Source organism: Arthrobotrys flagrans (assembly GCF_004000055.1).
Source record: "Arthrobotrys flagrans strain CBS H-5679 chromosome Unknown unitig_15, whole genome shotgun sequence".
Classification (NCBI taxonomy): domain Eukaryota; kingdom Fungi; phylum Ascomycota; class Orbiliomycetes; order Orbiliales; family Orbiliaceae; genus Arthrobotrys; species Arthrobotrys flagrans.
The window spans coordinates 748483-763699 of record NW_027137545.1 but is presented as its reverse complement, the minus strand read 5'-3'; the positions used below and the strand labels follow the sequence as shown (position 1 = coordinate 763699).

The window sequence follows — 15217 nt, the reverse complement described above, 5'->3', positions numbered from 1 at the left end:
GCAAAAGCTACGGAGGGACAGAACGATATGGCACAAAAATTTTTGGAATATCATTTTGGTGTTCATTAACGTGAAGACTATATATTATAATTATTGCTTTCACCATGTAATAAACACGCAGCAAGCCCTGAAAGCATCCGTAAACGCAAACGTTCATCTTGTCACCGCGGCGTGTAGTACTTGTGTACGGAAGAACCCGCCTTTGGTCTTCTCGATGACTTGCTGGTAGACTGATTGAGGTGGATGGTTCATGATAACGGTTCCCTGGATTTGGGTGTTAGCTTGCTGGCAGATTTGGGAGAGATTGGGTTCATATCCACATACATTCTTGTAATCAATCTTAGCATCCACTCTTGTATCCTTGATGAGGTTGACGATCCACTTCTCTCCATCGTCTTGAGATAGGTTCAAGCGTTGGGAAAGATCACTAGGGCACTTGTCAGCATATGCGACTTCACAGGAGTGGTAACTGTAAATATTCTAGGCAACATACGTAATGTCAATTCTCTGGTGTATCCGGCAGTAGGCTTCACTGATGAGATGTCTAGCCGACTCAACGAAGGCGTTCTTCGGCTCAACACCCTCGGACTGCTCTGTCGCGCAGAAAACCTGCAAGAAGAAGTCACTCCTGATGACCTCCTCTGCCTCACCAAGCTTCTTCTGGGCCTCCTCGAAATCAAAGTCGAGATGTAAGGCGGCGATGAACTCGGTGATCGGATCGCTGTACTCGTACAACTCCTGTCTGACAACACGGACTAGATCTTTGAATTGCTTCTGTTGAATAGCCGCGGCCCTGGAGCTTCCGCTGTTCTTCTTGCTGGTAATGACGGCGGCGACAAGGTAACGCAGGACCCAAGGGCACGAAGTCTGGATCGTGTTGATAAAGTTGGGGGAGAAGAAGAGCTCGAGGATGGTATCACGGGCAGCTTCGTGGTTGAACAGAGGGAAGAGGGCCCAGTGAATAAGCCAAGTGCGCTGTTGAAGTTGGGCCGTGGGGTTTAGGAATGGCTTTGTGTCAATAGCCTCCTTGATCTTTTGAATCTCTTCCATGGCACCCTCCCAGTTGACTGTTAAGATCTCGCAAGCAAGCTTTCCCCAGGTTGCCTGGTTAACCTTGTCGCTGTCTGTAGACTGTAATACAACCAACTTAGCATCTTCTGTTTTCGAGAGCGGGAACATTCATGTGAAGCTTAACTTACCAGAATCCTGAACGAGTACAGGATGTCGGAGGCTTGGTCGTAGCTTCCACGACTGTAGGCAGCCTGACCGTACTTCAACAGAGCATCGATCATATCATCTGTAACCTAAACAAAACCCAGAAGAGTCAGCCATCACCTTCGAATCTGTTATTCTCCCAGCATGGCATAAAACTCGAGACATACACCGTGATTATCCTTCAAGAACTGTAAGTTCTGCATCTTATCTGATCTGAAATTGGAGATGACATCAGGGTTTTCTAATAACCCTGTGATCTTCGCAGTCTCATCCTGTAGTGCGCTCCACTCCTGCATGACCTTCTCCCTCTTCAGCAGAAACTCTCGGGGTATGTCTATATCCTCCTTGCCGTGGATCTGTTTCCATAAATCCATCAAGTAATCTGTCATGTTTGTCGGCTCGAGAAGATCATATGTATTCTGTAACAGCTCTTCGGCCGGGTAAAACTGCTGATCTCGTAGGAAGGCGAGAAGATGGAATATGAGATGACGGTCCAGGTATGGCATGATCTTGGGGGTCAAGTCATACTTCCGAGCGATCTCGATGGCGCTGAGACCCTCTGCTTGGTTGGTGGCGTCTGCCACAGCAGGAACCCGAGGCTCCTCTGATGACATGTCGTGGTTGTAGGGGTTAGAGGTGTCCGGGTGGGTTAAAGATGAGGATGGTTGCAATTGTAGTAAGGTGGGAAGAAAGGCGGTATGCGCTCCGATACCTTCTTGTGGGGTTTAACGCTGGGGGGTTTTGGCTTGAATCAATAGCAGAAAGACAAGCTTGAAAAAATTGTTGTGTGGGTTCGAAAAATTTAACGCCGACAGGTCTCCCAAAAGAGCTATTCTAGACGCGACAAACGCTCGCGAACGCCTTGGTCATACCGGTTGAGTTGAATCCTGATGTAGGGTATACAGTAGAGCTATAGAGTAGCACAAAGTACATACGGATATAAATAGTACTCGATCAAGTACCGAAGTAAGTAATTAATTACCATCAAATCGATTAGTGCGCGTCCCAGAACCGGTAGCTGCAGCTTATACATGTCTGCTCAGCTGACCGGTACAGCTGGTGTATATATCCCCAACAATGCATCCGTATCCTGACCCCCACCCGGACCCCATGTGTAGCATCGTATGGGAACGAAAACAAGAAAATTATATGAAATCTTTCGCAGCATTCTCGCGACGCTGTGGAACAGAGTAGAGTAAAATAAAGTAAAGAGCGTGTGTATAAAGACAGACAAAACGTTTGCCAAAATTACAAGATCTCCTGACGCCAACGCCCACGGACTTGGAACGAACAATCTTCACAATTCAACCGGTCTATCGAGTCGCACAAAAGAGGATTTGGAATGTCGAGTTCATGAGGGATCCCGACTAGCTTATTAAACACCATATTGTCGAATTTGTTAATTTTTTCCCGCACCTCTGGCCTAGCTGGCTGAGTCAGTGGCTGGCATCTTGTAATCGCCTTTGCTCATCGCGTCGAGGATTGCCCGGCCTTCATCCTTGAGAGTCGGGATACCGGGTTCTCCTCCAACAACGAAGTACTTGGGTACGAAGGTGGCGTTCCGAGCTTCCCGCTCAGCAGCTTCCTTTCGTTTCTGGTCCTCGATCTCGACCTTCAGTCTCGTTGCCTCGTTGAAGTTTTTCGAGAGGATTGCATCTGTGACTTTTTGCCACATCTTTCTGCTTTCGTTGTCCAATTGGTCCTCGTCGGATGGAACAAATTTCGTAGCTGGGAATAGCGGCTTCACGTCTACGATAAGCTTCTTCTCCTGTGACCCCGAAAATTAAATTTTTTTGATTAGCATTATAGCCGAGGTAGATTCACGAGGGATTTTGCAGCTTACTTTTGATCCAGCGAGTGTGTAGTACAGCTCGGAGATCCAACAGCCGTCAATCCGGGCCTTGACATCCTTATCGGGGACATCTTTTATCCTCGTGACGGTGTCATTTTCTGGATCGTATTTGAAAATCACACCCTCGACCCTGTATTTCGACCTTCCGACCCATGGTTCGTCAAGATAGTGCAGGATCACCTTTAGCTTGAGTTTCGGGCATGTGATATAACAAATGTCTTGGACCGTTATACTCAGGGCACCTATTTCGATACTTTAGCCACACGCTCAGGATGATCATCTAGAATCTACCCAACGCACCAGTCAATAAACCGCCAAGGTGTGCGGCAGGGTGTGTAAGGTTCCAGGTTTCGCTAATTCTACCATTATGGATATCGATGAAGATCCCGAGGTTGTGATTGCCGGGGGCCACGCGAACTGGGGAAACAAAACCGTTAGCATGAAAGTACAAGAGGGTTGCCTTGAATAGAAAGCCTACTTGAGGTCCCGGTAAACCTGGCGCTTATCTGCGCTACAAGTCAGCTACGATGCTCTACAAAGTTTCCCTGTTCGTTGAAGCTAACGTGCCTGGTCGTATCCCTTTGCCGAGATCCCCTTCTCCTTGCAGTCCACGTAAAATGCCGAGATTGGAGGGTGATGTGACGTCTGTTCTGTGAGGAAACACACGCGTGTCGGCTTTGCGTCAGGCCCTTCGGTATTTCCAACATCCCAGTGACACTGTGATTTCGGGTTTTAGCGTGCATCCCGGTAAGAATCGACAGAGGTGTAAGGTGGTAACTATTTACCCTGAAGAACTCTCCGAGTGTCGAGTTATAAGGCTGTAAGCTGTTAGCTGGTTCTCCCACGGTACGGACGCGAGTCGATGTATCGGTTGCGTACTTTGCATGGCTTTCCTTTAATAAATTTCTATTTTGAGATGTCTTAGTATTCATTTAGATGACTCCGTCCGGTGCAGGGTTTGAATTACCAAATCCTTTGTGAACCAAAAAGTAAGAACCGCAAGACACCTCTCGAGCTCGTCGTCGGATTCTCCGATACTAAAGCGTGTGTGAGTGTCGGAATGGTTTCGGATAATGTTGTTGGTACTAGGGTTTCTTACTTGGCGAAGGCGTTCGGACTGTTCGAGTACAGTTGTTAGAGCTGCTAACGTGTGGACGCATGATGTTTAATCTACTTGGGCTTACTAGTCAAGGTAGTTCCAATACTCCAAATTCGGGATCGGTTCCATCAAGTTCGCCGGCAGTGAAAACCGTACGCCTGCCAGGTCCGCAACTCCGAGGAACCTATTCAACGGATTAGTCGCTTCCTTTGCCCCCGTATTTTCATCTGAACATCGTAGACCAGAAGCTTACTTTCTGAGGATGCCGATGAGCATTGTAATCTTCCCTTTGGTCTCCGAATCCTGCGGCAAGCTACCAGGAGTAGTCGGACGGGAAGCCGGGTTGGAGTGCGAGGGCGAACCGGTGGTAGACATCGTGTCGAAGTGTAGTAGGAGTGATTTCTCTCTCTCTCTCTCTCTCTCTCTCTCTCTCTCTCTCTCTCTCTCTGGCCGGTTCTTGGTAGGCTTCCGGATTGTATGGCTAGCGGAAATGATATGTATACGTATCGTCAAGTGTATATCTGTTGAAAGAAAGGTCGGTTAGGGAAGGTTGTCCACCCGAGAGCTTGGGAAGAGCTTAGGAGGGAATAAAGGCAGCTAGCAGGGGAGCAGGCCAAAGAGCAGGCCAGAGGTGCATACATGTGCAGCGTATGGATGGCCGGCCGGGGTGGATTCGGGTGTTTAGGGAGAAGTGAGCCAGATTGCTGTGATTGCTGTGATTGCTGTGCGTGTCTTGTCTCCTCGCTGCTTTTAATTTGCTTTGCTCGATTTGGCTGAGGAGTTTTTTTTTTTTTCTTGAATTCAAAATTTGGCGAGCGAAAGAGTCAAAGAGTCGAGTAAAGCTGAAATACGTACGTTTGCACTGATGACGTCCCTTGGCAACGATGCCTTCACACCCACACAAAACCGGCAGGGTTAATTTCCCGGAGGATGAAATACTGGTAGTAAGTGTCTATATAACCACTTCTTAATCTCGAGGGAAGCGGTGGAGGTTAAGCGGTGGGAATAATGTTGAACGAATGACCGAGTGAATGCTTGGGCCAGCTAGGCTTTTATTGTTCCTCCGGTTTCATAAGCTAGCTCTCCTAGCTCACTTCAGTTCTAGCGACTTCCTCTCCTCCAATTCCTTCTTTCCTTCCGGTAGCCAGCCCAAAGGCAACGTCCGTAGCTATACCGGGCCAGGTACAGGCGAGCCAAGGTATGCATACATTCTTCCTCCCTTGCATGTGGGTGCCGGAAGCTGTGATATCATGCGCAAATAGCTACATGGCGGAGAAAGAAGAAAAAGGTACACCAGCTGATTAGATGTTTCTGCTAATCTTCCAACGTCCGAATGGTAAATACACTACTACACATCTTCCAAGCGCTGGACTGTAACTGTCGTCCGTTGTGAACCCGGGGCGATGTCATGTTCCGCAGGCGGAGGGGTAATCCAGTATTGGGATCGAGCCACATGGGTAGAACAGTGGCTTCCCATTTGTCGGAAGCGGGAAACCCCATATCTCGAACAAATTTAAACCCCTCCCCTTCAGCTCGGAGGATGAGCATAGGATGCGGATAATCAATCCCTTGGATAACTCTTCGAGTGATTTTATTTTAGTACGGACTTCGCCTTATCTGTATCTAGCGATGGTCGAGGGTCTGGTCCTTCGCATTTGCCCTTGGTCTGGCTGCAGATCGACTGACTAGCGGACTCTGCGTGCTTTTTTTGGACCGGATCTGATGACATACCCGTATATATACGTACACGTACGTACGCCGTGATTGCAGTCACTTGAATATGACTTGCTGAGACAAAACTTCCATCCGTCATGACATTGATGCTATGATATAACTCGGTATAAACGGTTGCGGCATCTTCCTGTGGCACGGTTTTCCTCGTAAACGCCACACTTATTCCCGCGAATCCTTTGGGGACTATATGTCAGCAGAATAATTATAATGACGTCGCTGGAGGCTCTCTTCATTTGCTACCTTTATTTTATTTTATTTTATTTTTTAAAAGTATTCCCCGGTGAGTAATCGAGGCTCGAGTATTTAATTAAGGACGCATCCGGCATGCACCGGAAACATGGAGACGGTCGTCTACACAAGCAAGGGTGGGGTAGCCAAAAAAGCCATATATTTTTGGGAAATTTTGTACACTCCGAAAGCTCCCCACACCGATCCGTTATATACACACATAATGTTTGAATAGAAAAAGGGAAAGGGAAGACATATAAAAAAAAAAAAAGGCGGCTGGAAGACAGTAACGACGACGACGCATGGCAAGGCAGAGAATTTGTTTTGGGCAAGAGCCAAGGGTGGGGGATTTGTTATTTTCGTTTTTCTTCAACGTCCCCGGAGAGAAAATATAAAAGTTATTAAATTTACTTGCTCTGAACCATACCCGGCCCCTTGTAATCCGGGGAAGAGAAACCGGTGATAGGCTCGGATTTCTGTTCCTTGAGGTACTCGTTCGACATCTCTTGCCATTCCTTGGTCATGGTCTTCGGTGCTGGTTTGGCGGAGAGGGAGTGGCCGCCGAAGAAGACGATACCGGTCAGGATCAGGACACCGACGGTGCCCTTGAAGACGTACCAGTTCTCACCTGGAGGATCACCTCGGCGGGGTCCGTGAGGGCCAAATGCTATCCAGTATGCTATATATATGACGGCAAAAGATCAATCAGCGATTCCGGTCTTATATCATAAAGTTTGGCATGGAGTGACAGGTAGGGAATGTGCGCGTATTATCCGATATAAGAGGGTGAAAGGGATGTAAGGTATACGCACAAGCTTTCTTCTCTGCCAATGTGAGGTCGGCCCACGAGCCCTTCATCCTATCTCTCAAAGCCATCCATAGTTCTGCCTGTTCCTGTGGGGGCATGTTCTCCCATCTCTTCTCGATGTCGGCCAAGGTTGGAGCGGAAACGGCATGGGTTGGAGCGGTTGAAGCATCGCGTTTAAGCAAGCATTGAGGAGTAGCTACGACGGCACGGGGGATGACGGCCGCAGATCGGGATGGGGTGAGTCGGAGGAGGCTGGAAGCGGTGGTTTTGGCTCGGAGGAAGGACATGGTGACGAAGGGGAAGAGAGAGAAGAGTGGAGATTTATCTACAGTCGGAGAGAGGCAGGATTGAAGATCAAGCTTTTAGCGGGAGGTGAGGACCCAGTCGGGGAAGTCAATTGGATCCAAGAAGGGGCGCAGACCGAAGGCGGAAATTTGGGGTCGTCGTTTGGAGGGAGAGGTTTTTCGGGCTTGAGGAATCGTTCGGGTGTGGTCGTTTCGTTGTTGCTTCGATTTTTTCCCCAATTTGTTAGACAGGAAGACTCGGCTAACAAACCACAGCCAAACATCACACCACTTTTTTTCCCTTCTCTCATTGCATCGACATCGTCATCACCATCATATCTAGGTATCTATTACATTGCATTGCGTTTTAAGAGAAAAGGTCGGTACAATTTGTTTCTACTGGAGGGAAGGGAGTAAGTAATCGATCATACGATACGTTCTATATAACGTACGGTGGGGCAAGTAACGTCAGTGGCTGGTACGGCAGTGGACCGGATGCAATGGCAAATACAAATTTGCAAATACGAGATATATATTATGCTGTTAGTGACAGTGCTCTCCATATTTATGATATCCCGCCCGAGGGAATTGGGAATTGAATTCAAGTTTTAAGAATGGACAGACGGAGGGCGAAATGGAGACGATAGAAAGATAATCGCTCATGGAGCCAAGTCTTTTTTTTCTTTAACACACGGGCTTCACGATAATGTGAGGCTTTACTAGAAGAAACTCGGAAGCTGGGGCTTCGGGATCTGTGACAGATTTGCGGAAGCTTGCCGGGCAGGGGACTTCGGATAGTCCACCATGTGTATGCATTTACCATCAGACGCATTTTTATGATATTCGGTCGACTTGATGCCGTAGATGTCTTCTCAAAAGACGCGAATGAACAAGTAGTAAACTAGTAGTGATTATTAGCAGTGGCAATGGCAATGGCAATTAAGCAGTGCTGAGTAATGGCTAAGCAAAAGTTGGGGGTCATTATCATGCTTTTTCCCAGAGGAGTTCTTTCTGAGGACTGCTGGCTGGCTGGAAACGGCGACCGGCTGCGGCCCCGGCCTCATTACATCGATGGAATCCTATCCACGTCCCCGACCCCTCCAGAAATTCCAAAAAATATAGTAAAAATTAAGTATTTTTAAATAGTTTATTTGTTGAGGAGTGCAAATTGGTCAGAGCTCAGAGCTGGGCTGCCTGGCCGGTCCCGTAGAACATATAAATTCCTGTCCGATCCGCCCCTCTCCATCTTTTTTCTTCCCTTTCTCCTCTCTTTCTCTTCTTCTCCCCTCACTCTTCATCCCATCATCGATCATTCCAATTGGACTTCTACCCGACCAAACTTGATTTTTACAAAATCTCCCTTTTAACTGTTCTTATTATTGTAAGTTCCGATTGCAAATTGTCTCGCGTTCTTGGTACCCCGCGTTGATGCAAGGTGGGGGTGGTGGGGTCACCTTTTTTGACATCATATATAACCCCTCTATTCTCTCTCACTCACTCACTAACAATCGTGTATTCCTCGACAAAAGTCAATAATTCAAAATGGTTACCAAGGTTGGCATTAACGGATTCGGCCGTATCGGTCGTATCGTAAGTCTTACACCCTTGCTCCCTTTCTACTCGATCAGATCAGTCCGCTGACTTCATCCCAGGTTTTCCGAAATGCGTACGTCAAATGACATCACGATACCTCTCACGTACCACCCACCTATACATACCTCGTAAACTAACTTCAAACGTCGTATCCTATAGTGTTGAGCACCCGAATGTTGACATCGTCGCTGTCAACGATCCCTTCATTGCCCCAGACTATGCCGTATGTCCCGATTCTCTCTTTTTTTTTTTTTTCACCTACACAATACATATTGCCCTGGTTGGTTGCTAACTCTGCCCCCTCACAGGTCTACATGCTCAAGTATGACTCTACCCACGGTGCCTTCAAGGGTGAGGTCGAAACTGAGGGTGGTGACCTCATCGTCAACGGCAAGCGCATCAAGTTCTACGCTGAGCGTGACCCGGCTGCCATTCCATGGAAAGATACCGGAGCTGAATACATCGTTGAGTCCACCGGTGTCTTCACCACCAAGGAAAAGGCCTCCGCCCACTTGAAGGGTGGTGCCAAGAAGGTCATCATCTCTGCCCCATCCGCCGATGCCCCAATGTTCGTCTGCGGTGTCAACCTGGACTCCTACACCAAGGATATCGATGTCCTCTCCAACGCTTCCTGCACCACCAACTGCTTGGCTCCTCTCGCCAAGGTCATCAACGATACCTACGGAATCAAGGATGGTCTTATGACCACCGTCCACTCCTACACTGCCACCCAGAAGACCGTCGACGCTCCATCGGCGAAGGACTGGCGTGGTGGACGTACCGCCGCCCAGAACATCATCCCATCCTCCACCGGTGCTGCTAAGGCCGTCGGAAAGGTCATCCCAGCCCTGAACGGCAAGTTGACCGGCATGGCTTTCCGTGTCCCAACCCCCAACGTTTCCGTTGTCGATCTCACCGTCAACCTCGAGAAGCCCGCCAAGTATGCCGAAATCGTCGAGACCCTCAAGGCTGCTGCCGCTGGCGACCTCAAGGGAATCTTGGCCGTCACCGAGGATGAGGTCGTCTCCACTGATCTTTTGGGCAACAACGCCTCCAGCATCTTCGATGTCAAGGCCGGTATTGCTTTGACCGACACCTTTGTCAAGTTGGTTTCCTGGTACGACAACGAGTGGGGTTACTCCCGCCGCTGCTTGGATCTCATCGACTACATCTCCAAGGTCGATGCCCAGTAAATAATTCCCCAGCGTGAAGCTTTTTTTTGGTCTCTTTTGGGAGGAGTCTAATTGGCCATGGCCACCCACTTTTAATACTCTTCTTTTTTTTTTGTTGAAGATGGATCGAAGAGAATTACTCTCTTTTAACGTCCCTTGTGCGTTTTTTTTGGCTTGTTTTTGTGCAGCAGGCCACCTGCTTTGAACTCGCTTTGGGAGGCAAGGCATCCTGTATGTAATAAGAATAAAAGCCTAATATCCTCTTCGAACCTTTCCCTCCAGACCAGGCAAGAAAACTAGGTGATGTATATAATCTGTAGACTACGACGCGAATCATAATAAATGACGGTTGTGGGCGGTGAAGGATCCAAAATGGTATTAGTATTTCCGCGTATCATAAGAATGCATCTACTCCGGTAGCTTGGCTTGACATATATGGATTAAACATGGGGAACCAACTATGTCCGTCGTTCATACATGCCACCCTTGGTCGCTTGTTCGTACCGATCAAATCCCTTTTCCACATATCTCCTCTCGGACTCCTTTCTCTGCTCGTCTAGCTGCTGCGTAGTTGGGAAGTCGCTCTCCCAGTAACCCATAACCTCTGCGGCCTTCTGATGCTGTGCCCTGTGCCTCCCGAAATGTAAATTTCGTTCGGATTTCTCACGGGCGCGATTCCACTCATTGTATTGATCGTTCTTTTTCGCTTCGGCCCCCTCATCTGGCGGCGACGAGTCTCTTGCGCCAAATTTGGCGGACGTGTACGGTGCAGGAGGATTCCACATCTCATGCAGCTTCCCGCTTGCAAGATCCCTGCAACATTCCTTGACACATTTAGGTAGGCAATCCTTCCTAGCTTTATCCCTTACCACCTCGCCGAATGCGAAATCCAACCCATCGTTTTTGTTTTTGTTGATTCGAAATTTGCTCGGCGAGAAAGGATCGTCGGGTTTCTTCGCTGCCGCAGTCGCCGTGGGAGTCGCCGATTCCTCTATTCGCTGTCTCTTTTTGTGGGAGCTTCCCTGTGGTCCTTCTTGGGGACGTTTTTCTCCCGGAGTGGTAGCAGCAGCGGGAGCAGTATGTGTAATTTCGACAACGCGTGTAGCTGGATCGTGGGGATGGAAAACTAAGCTACTCCTCATTGTCGGTTGCTTTGTCGCTGATATGGAGCCTAAGCTTTTACGCTTTAATTTGAGGGACCCCGTACTACGAGCAAATGTAGGAGGAAGTCTATCATTTTGTGTAGGTGTCGATAGTAGGTTCGTCAAGTTCTTCACGACGGGTGGGTTCTCTTTGTCGTGAGTTTCTTCGTGGGTAGTTAAGGTGTCAAATCGCTTCTTCCTACTAGCGGGCTGGAGGATGGTTGTATCTGCGTTGCCCGGTTCCGGTAGGCCATTCGGGTCTGGGATTTCATCTAGAGGGTTTCGAGGCCCCGTGGTGACGGGCGCTTTAGTTCGGGCCACAGGTTCTGGGAGAGGCTTTTGTTTGGAAGGTGGCCCCGCTGGATTTGGTTTGCAAGCGAGTTGGGGCCCCATCGGAGTAGCCTTTAAATTGGTTGTGGATGTGGGATCTTCTTTTAGTTTCGCCGTATGTACCGGTGTTTGCAATGGAACAGATTCCTCCTCTGATATATCGCTGATAACAATAGGTTCATTCTGAACCGGTTTGGAATGCGACATAGCCGGCTGATCCTCCCTCGTCGTTCCTGGAAACCTCGTCCGCTGCGACGGCAAAGACGACTGCGTCAAGAAGGGACTCCGGATCCTATCCTTCTCAGGAGTAGTAATCATTTGTCCAAAGCTTCTAATCCCCACGGATCCCCGTCTCGGTGCCGTAATATTATCCAGATCAAAAGTCTCTTGTCCGCCATCCACAATTCGACTATACCCGTACTTCGTGTACCAATCGGGTTCGGATACTGGTTCCGATTTGATATCGCCGAGTGCGTCCTCCGTTACTTCCCAATCCACCTTGACATGGTGGCTTTGGATCGGAGAAAGGGGTTCGGGGTGTAATACGGCTAGGGTTTCTGATCCTGGCTTTCGCATTATTGCCCTTGACGTCGGTGAGAACTTTTGCAAGGCGCTCTCCGGTTCCTCTTCTTCGTCGCTGGTAGCATCGGGATCCCGAGGTGGATGGATCGGAGACGGGGATGCTGCTTTTATTGATTGCAAGTGTGGTTTGGCCGGTGGACAGGGTGTAGATGTTGATGCCGTTGACCCAGGACGAGGAGGCATGGATTGCCCTCTTGTGCGCAGTATATTGTTCCCGCTGATTGACGTAGACAAATGCCTTAGTGATGCCGCAATATTAGGCCATGGAACCCGAGACGGCCGTCGGTCAAGGTCAGAAGCTGTGATAGTTCCCTTCTCTAACATCCCAGCCTTCCATCGATCATCTTCTTCCCCGTATTTCCTATACTGCTTTGCAGCGTCTGTACTCGTCTTGATGATCGCCTGGATTGCGGCCAGGTAGACATCCAATGACTGCGTGATCGTCCCAAATTTCCTTTCGAATTCTTTATTCTTGGCCTTTTCCATATCCAGTTCCCTCTGCTTGTCATCTTGAATCCGGATTCCCTTCCCTGGTTCTACGCCGCCATCTGTTAAATGATCCAGCCTTTGTTTCATTACATGGTATTTCTTGCCAGTATGTTGGAGGGATTTTAGCAAATTGTTGTATTCGTCTTTCGTTACATATTCCACGCCGTCTATTGTGCGAGAAAGGTTCGGTGTAGGTGTATTCGGTGAGAGTACATTCGCAGGGGCCTTTGACCCTTTGAGCCTTTCGATCTCAGCTTCCAAAGTCTCTATTTTATTCTGATGTTGGAATTCTAATTCTTTATTCCGTGATATAGCTGTCACTAAAAAAAAAAAAAAAAAGACCTTTGTTAGTTTCGAATTAGAGTTAGAATTCGGTAGGGTGGGTGGTTGCTCACGTATCGCTGTCTCCAATTGCTGCTGGAAGGCTTCGGATTTCTCCAAGAGATGACCAAGGATCGAGTCTTGGTCGATAGGGGTAGTCATCTTATCTATGCTGAAGTATCGGTCGGATTATAAGGATAGATGTTTGTTCAAGATGGTAGATCTTCAGGTATATGTAAAGTCGTGCAAAAGCCATGCAGGAAAGTCACCACGCGTGCGATTCCTGTTTTGTTGTGACGCGTTAAGTGGACCGGGCGCAGGCGCATTGTGTTGTGTCCGATGCCTGTTTCAACGAATGCCAGATTCGGAAACAATGGCAAACACACCACAGGGCTCAACACATCTTCGGTGAGCACCTCATGTCATACCGCTTCTTTATCATCCCATCAACGTTATAACCCGACACCTCTACCAAACATCACCAATGGGGAAGCGCCGCCGTCTCCCCGATGATGGCGATGATGACGGTTCAGCGCGGCCAGCGCAAGGTCGAGAACCTACCCCAAAGCGCCGATACTTTGGCAAATCACATCTCCTCGCCCTACCTCAAGAACTCATTCTTCGCGTTCTACATTTCCTCCCGGTCCAGTCCCTACTTACCGTTTCTCGAGTGTCGCGGAAACTCCACACCTTAGCTTCAGATCAGCAGCTATGGAAGACCAAATTCTGGGCAAAGTTCATTCTGCCAAGATTACAGCGAAGAGCCCGGCTTAGTATACCGGACTCATACGGCAGCAGGGAACCTGAGCCTGAACCCGGGACAGTCACTGACTGGAAAATGTGGTTGGAGGACCATGTTTTAATACAAGAGGAAAGAAGTCTGGCAGCACTTGTCCCTTCATCAACCACATCGACACCGGTTAAGCGACATAACACTGCCATCAATGGGTATCCCTCATCCTCGAAGCAGCCTGAGATCAAAAAGTCAACTCTCGACTGGAAAGGAAAGTTTCGATTACGATCTAACTGGCAGCGGGGTGTAGCTCAGTCCAGCGAAGTGGAGCTCTTAAACTCGGCATCTAAGAATGACAGTAAAGCTCCACCAATTGTTGGCAAATTCTACGAGGTAAGTCCATTCAGCGCGCGCAAATTGAATCAGGACATATAGCTTATTATGATATAGGGTTACTTTTTCTCCGCCGACACTCAACATGGTGTCCGAGTATTTGGTCACCGAGGCAATTCAAAGGAACTAGTCGAACTCGCTAGGCGGCCTATCATATTAGGCGAGCCTACTTGCATGAGTCTCGAAGAAAGTCTTCTAAACGATACCTCTAGGAAACGACATGAGACTCGGAACATCGATTTCGCAGTCGGCTTCCACAATGGCAGCTATGCCATCTACTACTTCGACCCGACCTCGGGCCGCCTTCGTGAGAAATATCTAAAACACAAATTCGACGACATCGAGAGAATCGAAATCATCGCCTTCTATTTTCCGTATTTGCTCATCATAACGAGACTCAATGAGCTCTCGATCATCAGCTTTCAAAACACCATTAAAAAGAAGGGAGCTACGGATTTGGATGGCAGATTACCAAACCCAGACATGCCTTTCCTTCCTCCCACTCTGGTCAAAACTCTATCCGTAGACCAGGCATGGCTCCCCAGCTGTCTATCCCTCCGCAAAGATCCAGTCTCCAACAAAACCATCGGAACCTGCGTATTTACCGTCAGAAGCGTCATAATCGGTACATCCATCACGATCCAAGAATTCCACCTATCAACCGGAAAACCAGAGCTACTAGAAACACAAACCACCAATCCACCTTTACACGAAGCTCTGGACTACGTCTTTTTCGGTAGAGCCGCCCAACTCGCATTTACAGCGCCAACATGCGTTTCCTACCGTTACCCTTTCATCATGACATCCCATGCCGACAACACCTTGGTACTTTATAATATGTTTACCAACGAAGAGGGTAAGATCGAGATATTATCTGGACATCGCCTCTGGGGCCATAATGCGTCCGTCATGTCAGTCGAAGTTGGTCTAAGGAGGGCAGTGAGTGTGGATCGACGGGGTGAGGTCCGATTTTGGGACCTGCAAGGAAGGTCTGAGAGACCTTATGGGAGAGACCGGAGTACTAGGCTCGTTGGTTCTGGGGACCCGTTGTCTTTGAACATAGGAGGGACACATAATTTCCCAAGAGAAAGGTGTGCGGTCGGATTTGGGGAGGAAAATGTTGTTGTCATGGAGAAGGTCAATAATTCTGAGAAAGAGGGTAAAGCAGGTTTTAGCCTGCTCGTGTATGACTTCACCTAGGGTCCGTCTAGAGGGATGGAAATGATAAAATTACTCTTGACT

General features: G+C 48.5%; 6 protein-coding genes across 6 annotated transcripts; 2 read left to right on the top strand and 4 right to left on the bottom strand.

Annotated features, from left to right (window-relative positions):
* Positions 1-153: 153 nt before the first annotated feature.
* On the bottom strand, positions 154-1829 carry DFL_000201 (uncharacterized protein; the record flags this gene model as incomplete). Its single annotated transcript, XM_067630729.1, has 5 exons — positions 154-264; positions 325-427; positions 494-1131; positions 1200-1304; positions 1383-1829. The coding sequence occupies 5 exons, from the start codon at positions 1827-1829 to the stop codon at positions 154-156; spliced, it is 1404 nt and encodes a 467-aa protein (XP_067494727.1).
* An 809-nt stretch (positions 1830-2638) lies between these two features.
* DFL_000200 (uncharacterized protein) lies at positions 2639-4541 on the bottom strand (the record flags this gene model as incomplete). The annotated part of the gene is made up of 11 exons (XM_067630718.1): positions 2639-2983; positions 3059-3309; positions 3368-3484; positions 3546-3573; positions 3635-3784; positions 3853-3885; positions 3947-3973; positions 4035-4104; positions 4167-4184; positions 4252-4350; positions 4420-4541. 11 exons carry the CDS (start codon positions 4539-4541, stop codon positions 2639-2641), a joined length of 1260 nt encoding a protein of 419 aa, XP_067494726.1.
* Positions 4542-6535: 1994 nt separating this feature from the next.
* On the bottom strand, positions 6536-7223 carry DFL_000199 (uncharacterized protein; the record flags this gene model as incomplete). Its single annotated transcript, XM_067630705.1, has 2 exons — positions 6536-6807; positions 6941-7223. 2 exons carry the CDS (start codon positions 7221-7223, stop codon positions 6536-6538), a joined length of 555 nt encoding a protein of 184 aa, XP_067494725.1.
* Positions 7224-8762: 1539 nt separating this feature from the next.
* On the top strand, positions 8763-10006 carry DFL_000198 (uncharacterized protein; the record flags this gene model as incomplete). Its single annotated transcript, XM_067630693.1, has 4 exons — positions 8763-8810; positions 8873-8886; positions 8973-9036; positions 9122-10006. 4 exons carry the CDS (start codon positions 8763-8765, stop codon positions 10004-10006), a joined length of 1011 nt encoding a protein of 336 aa, XP_067494724.1.
* A 437-nt stretch (positions 10007-10443) lies between these two features.
* On the bottom strand, positions 10444-13011 carry DFL_000197 (uncharacterized protein; the record flags this gene model as incomplete). Its single annotated transcript, XM_067630682.1, has 2 exons — positions 10444-12848; positions 12924-13011. The coding sequence occupies 2 exons, from the start codon at positions 13009-13011 to the stop codon at positions 10444-10446; spliced, it is 2493 nt and encodes an 830-aa protein (XP_067494723.1).
* Positions 13012-13333: 322 nt separating this feature from the next.
* DFL_000196 (uncharacterized protein) lies at positions 13334-15175 on the top strand (the record flags this gene model as incomplete). Its single annotated transcript, XM_067630671.1, has 2 exons — positions 13334-13975; positions 14033-15175. 2 exons carry the CDS (start codon positions 13334-13336, stop codon positions 15173-15175), a joined length of 1785 nt encoding a protein of 594 aa, XP_067494722.1.
* Between the last annotated feature and the right edge of the window lie 42 nt (positions 15176-15217).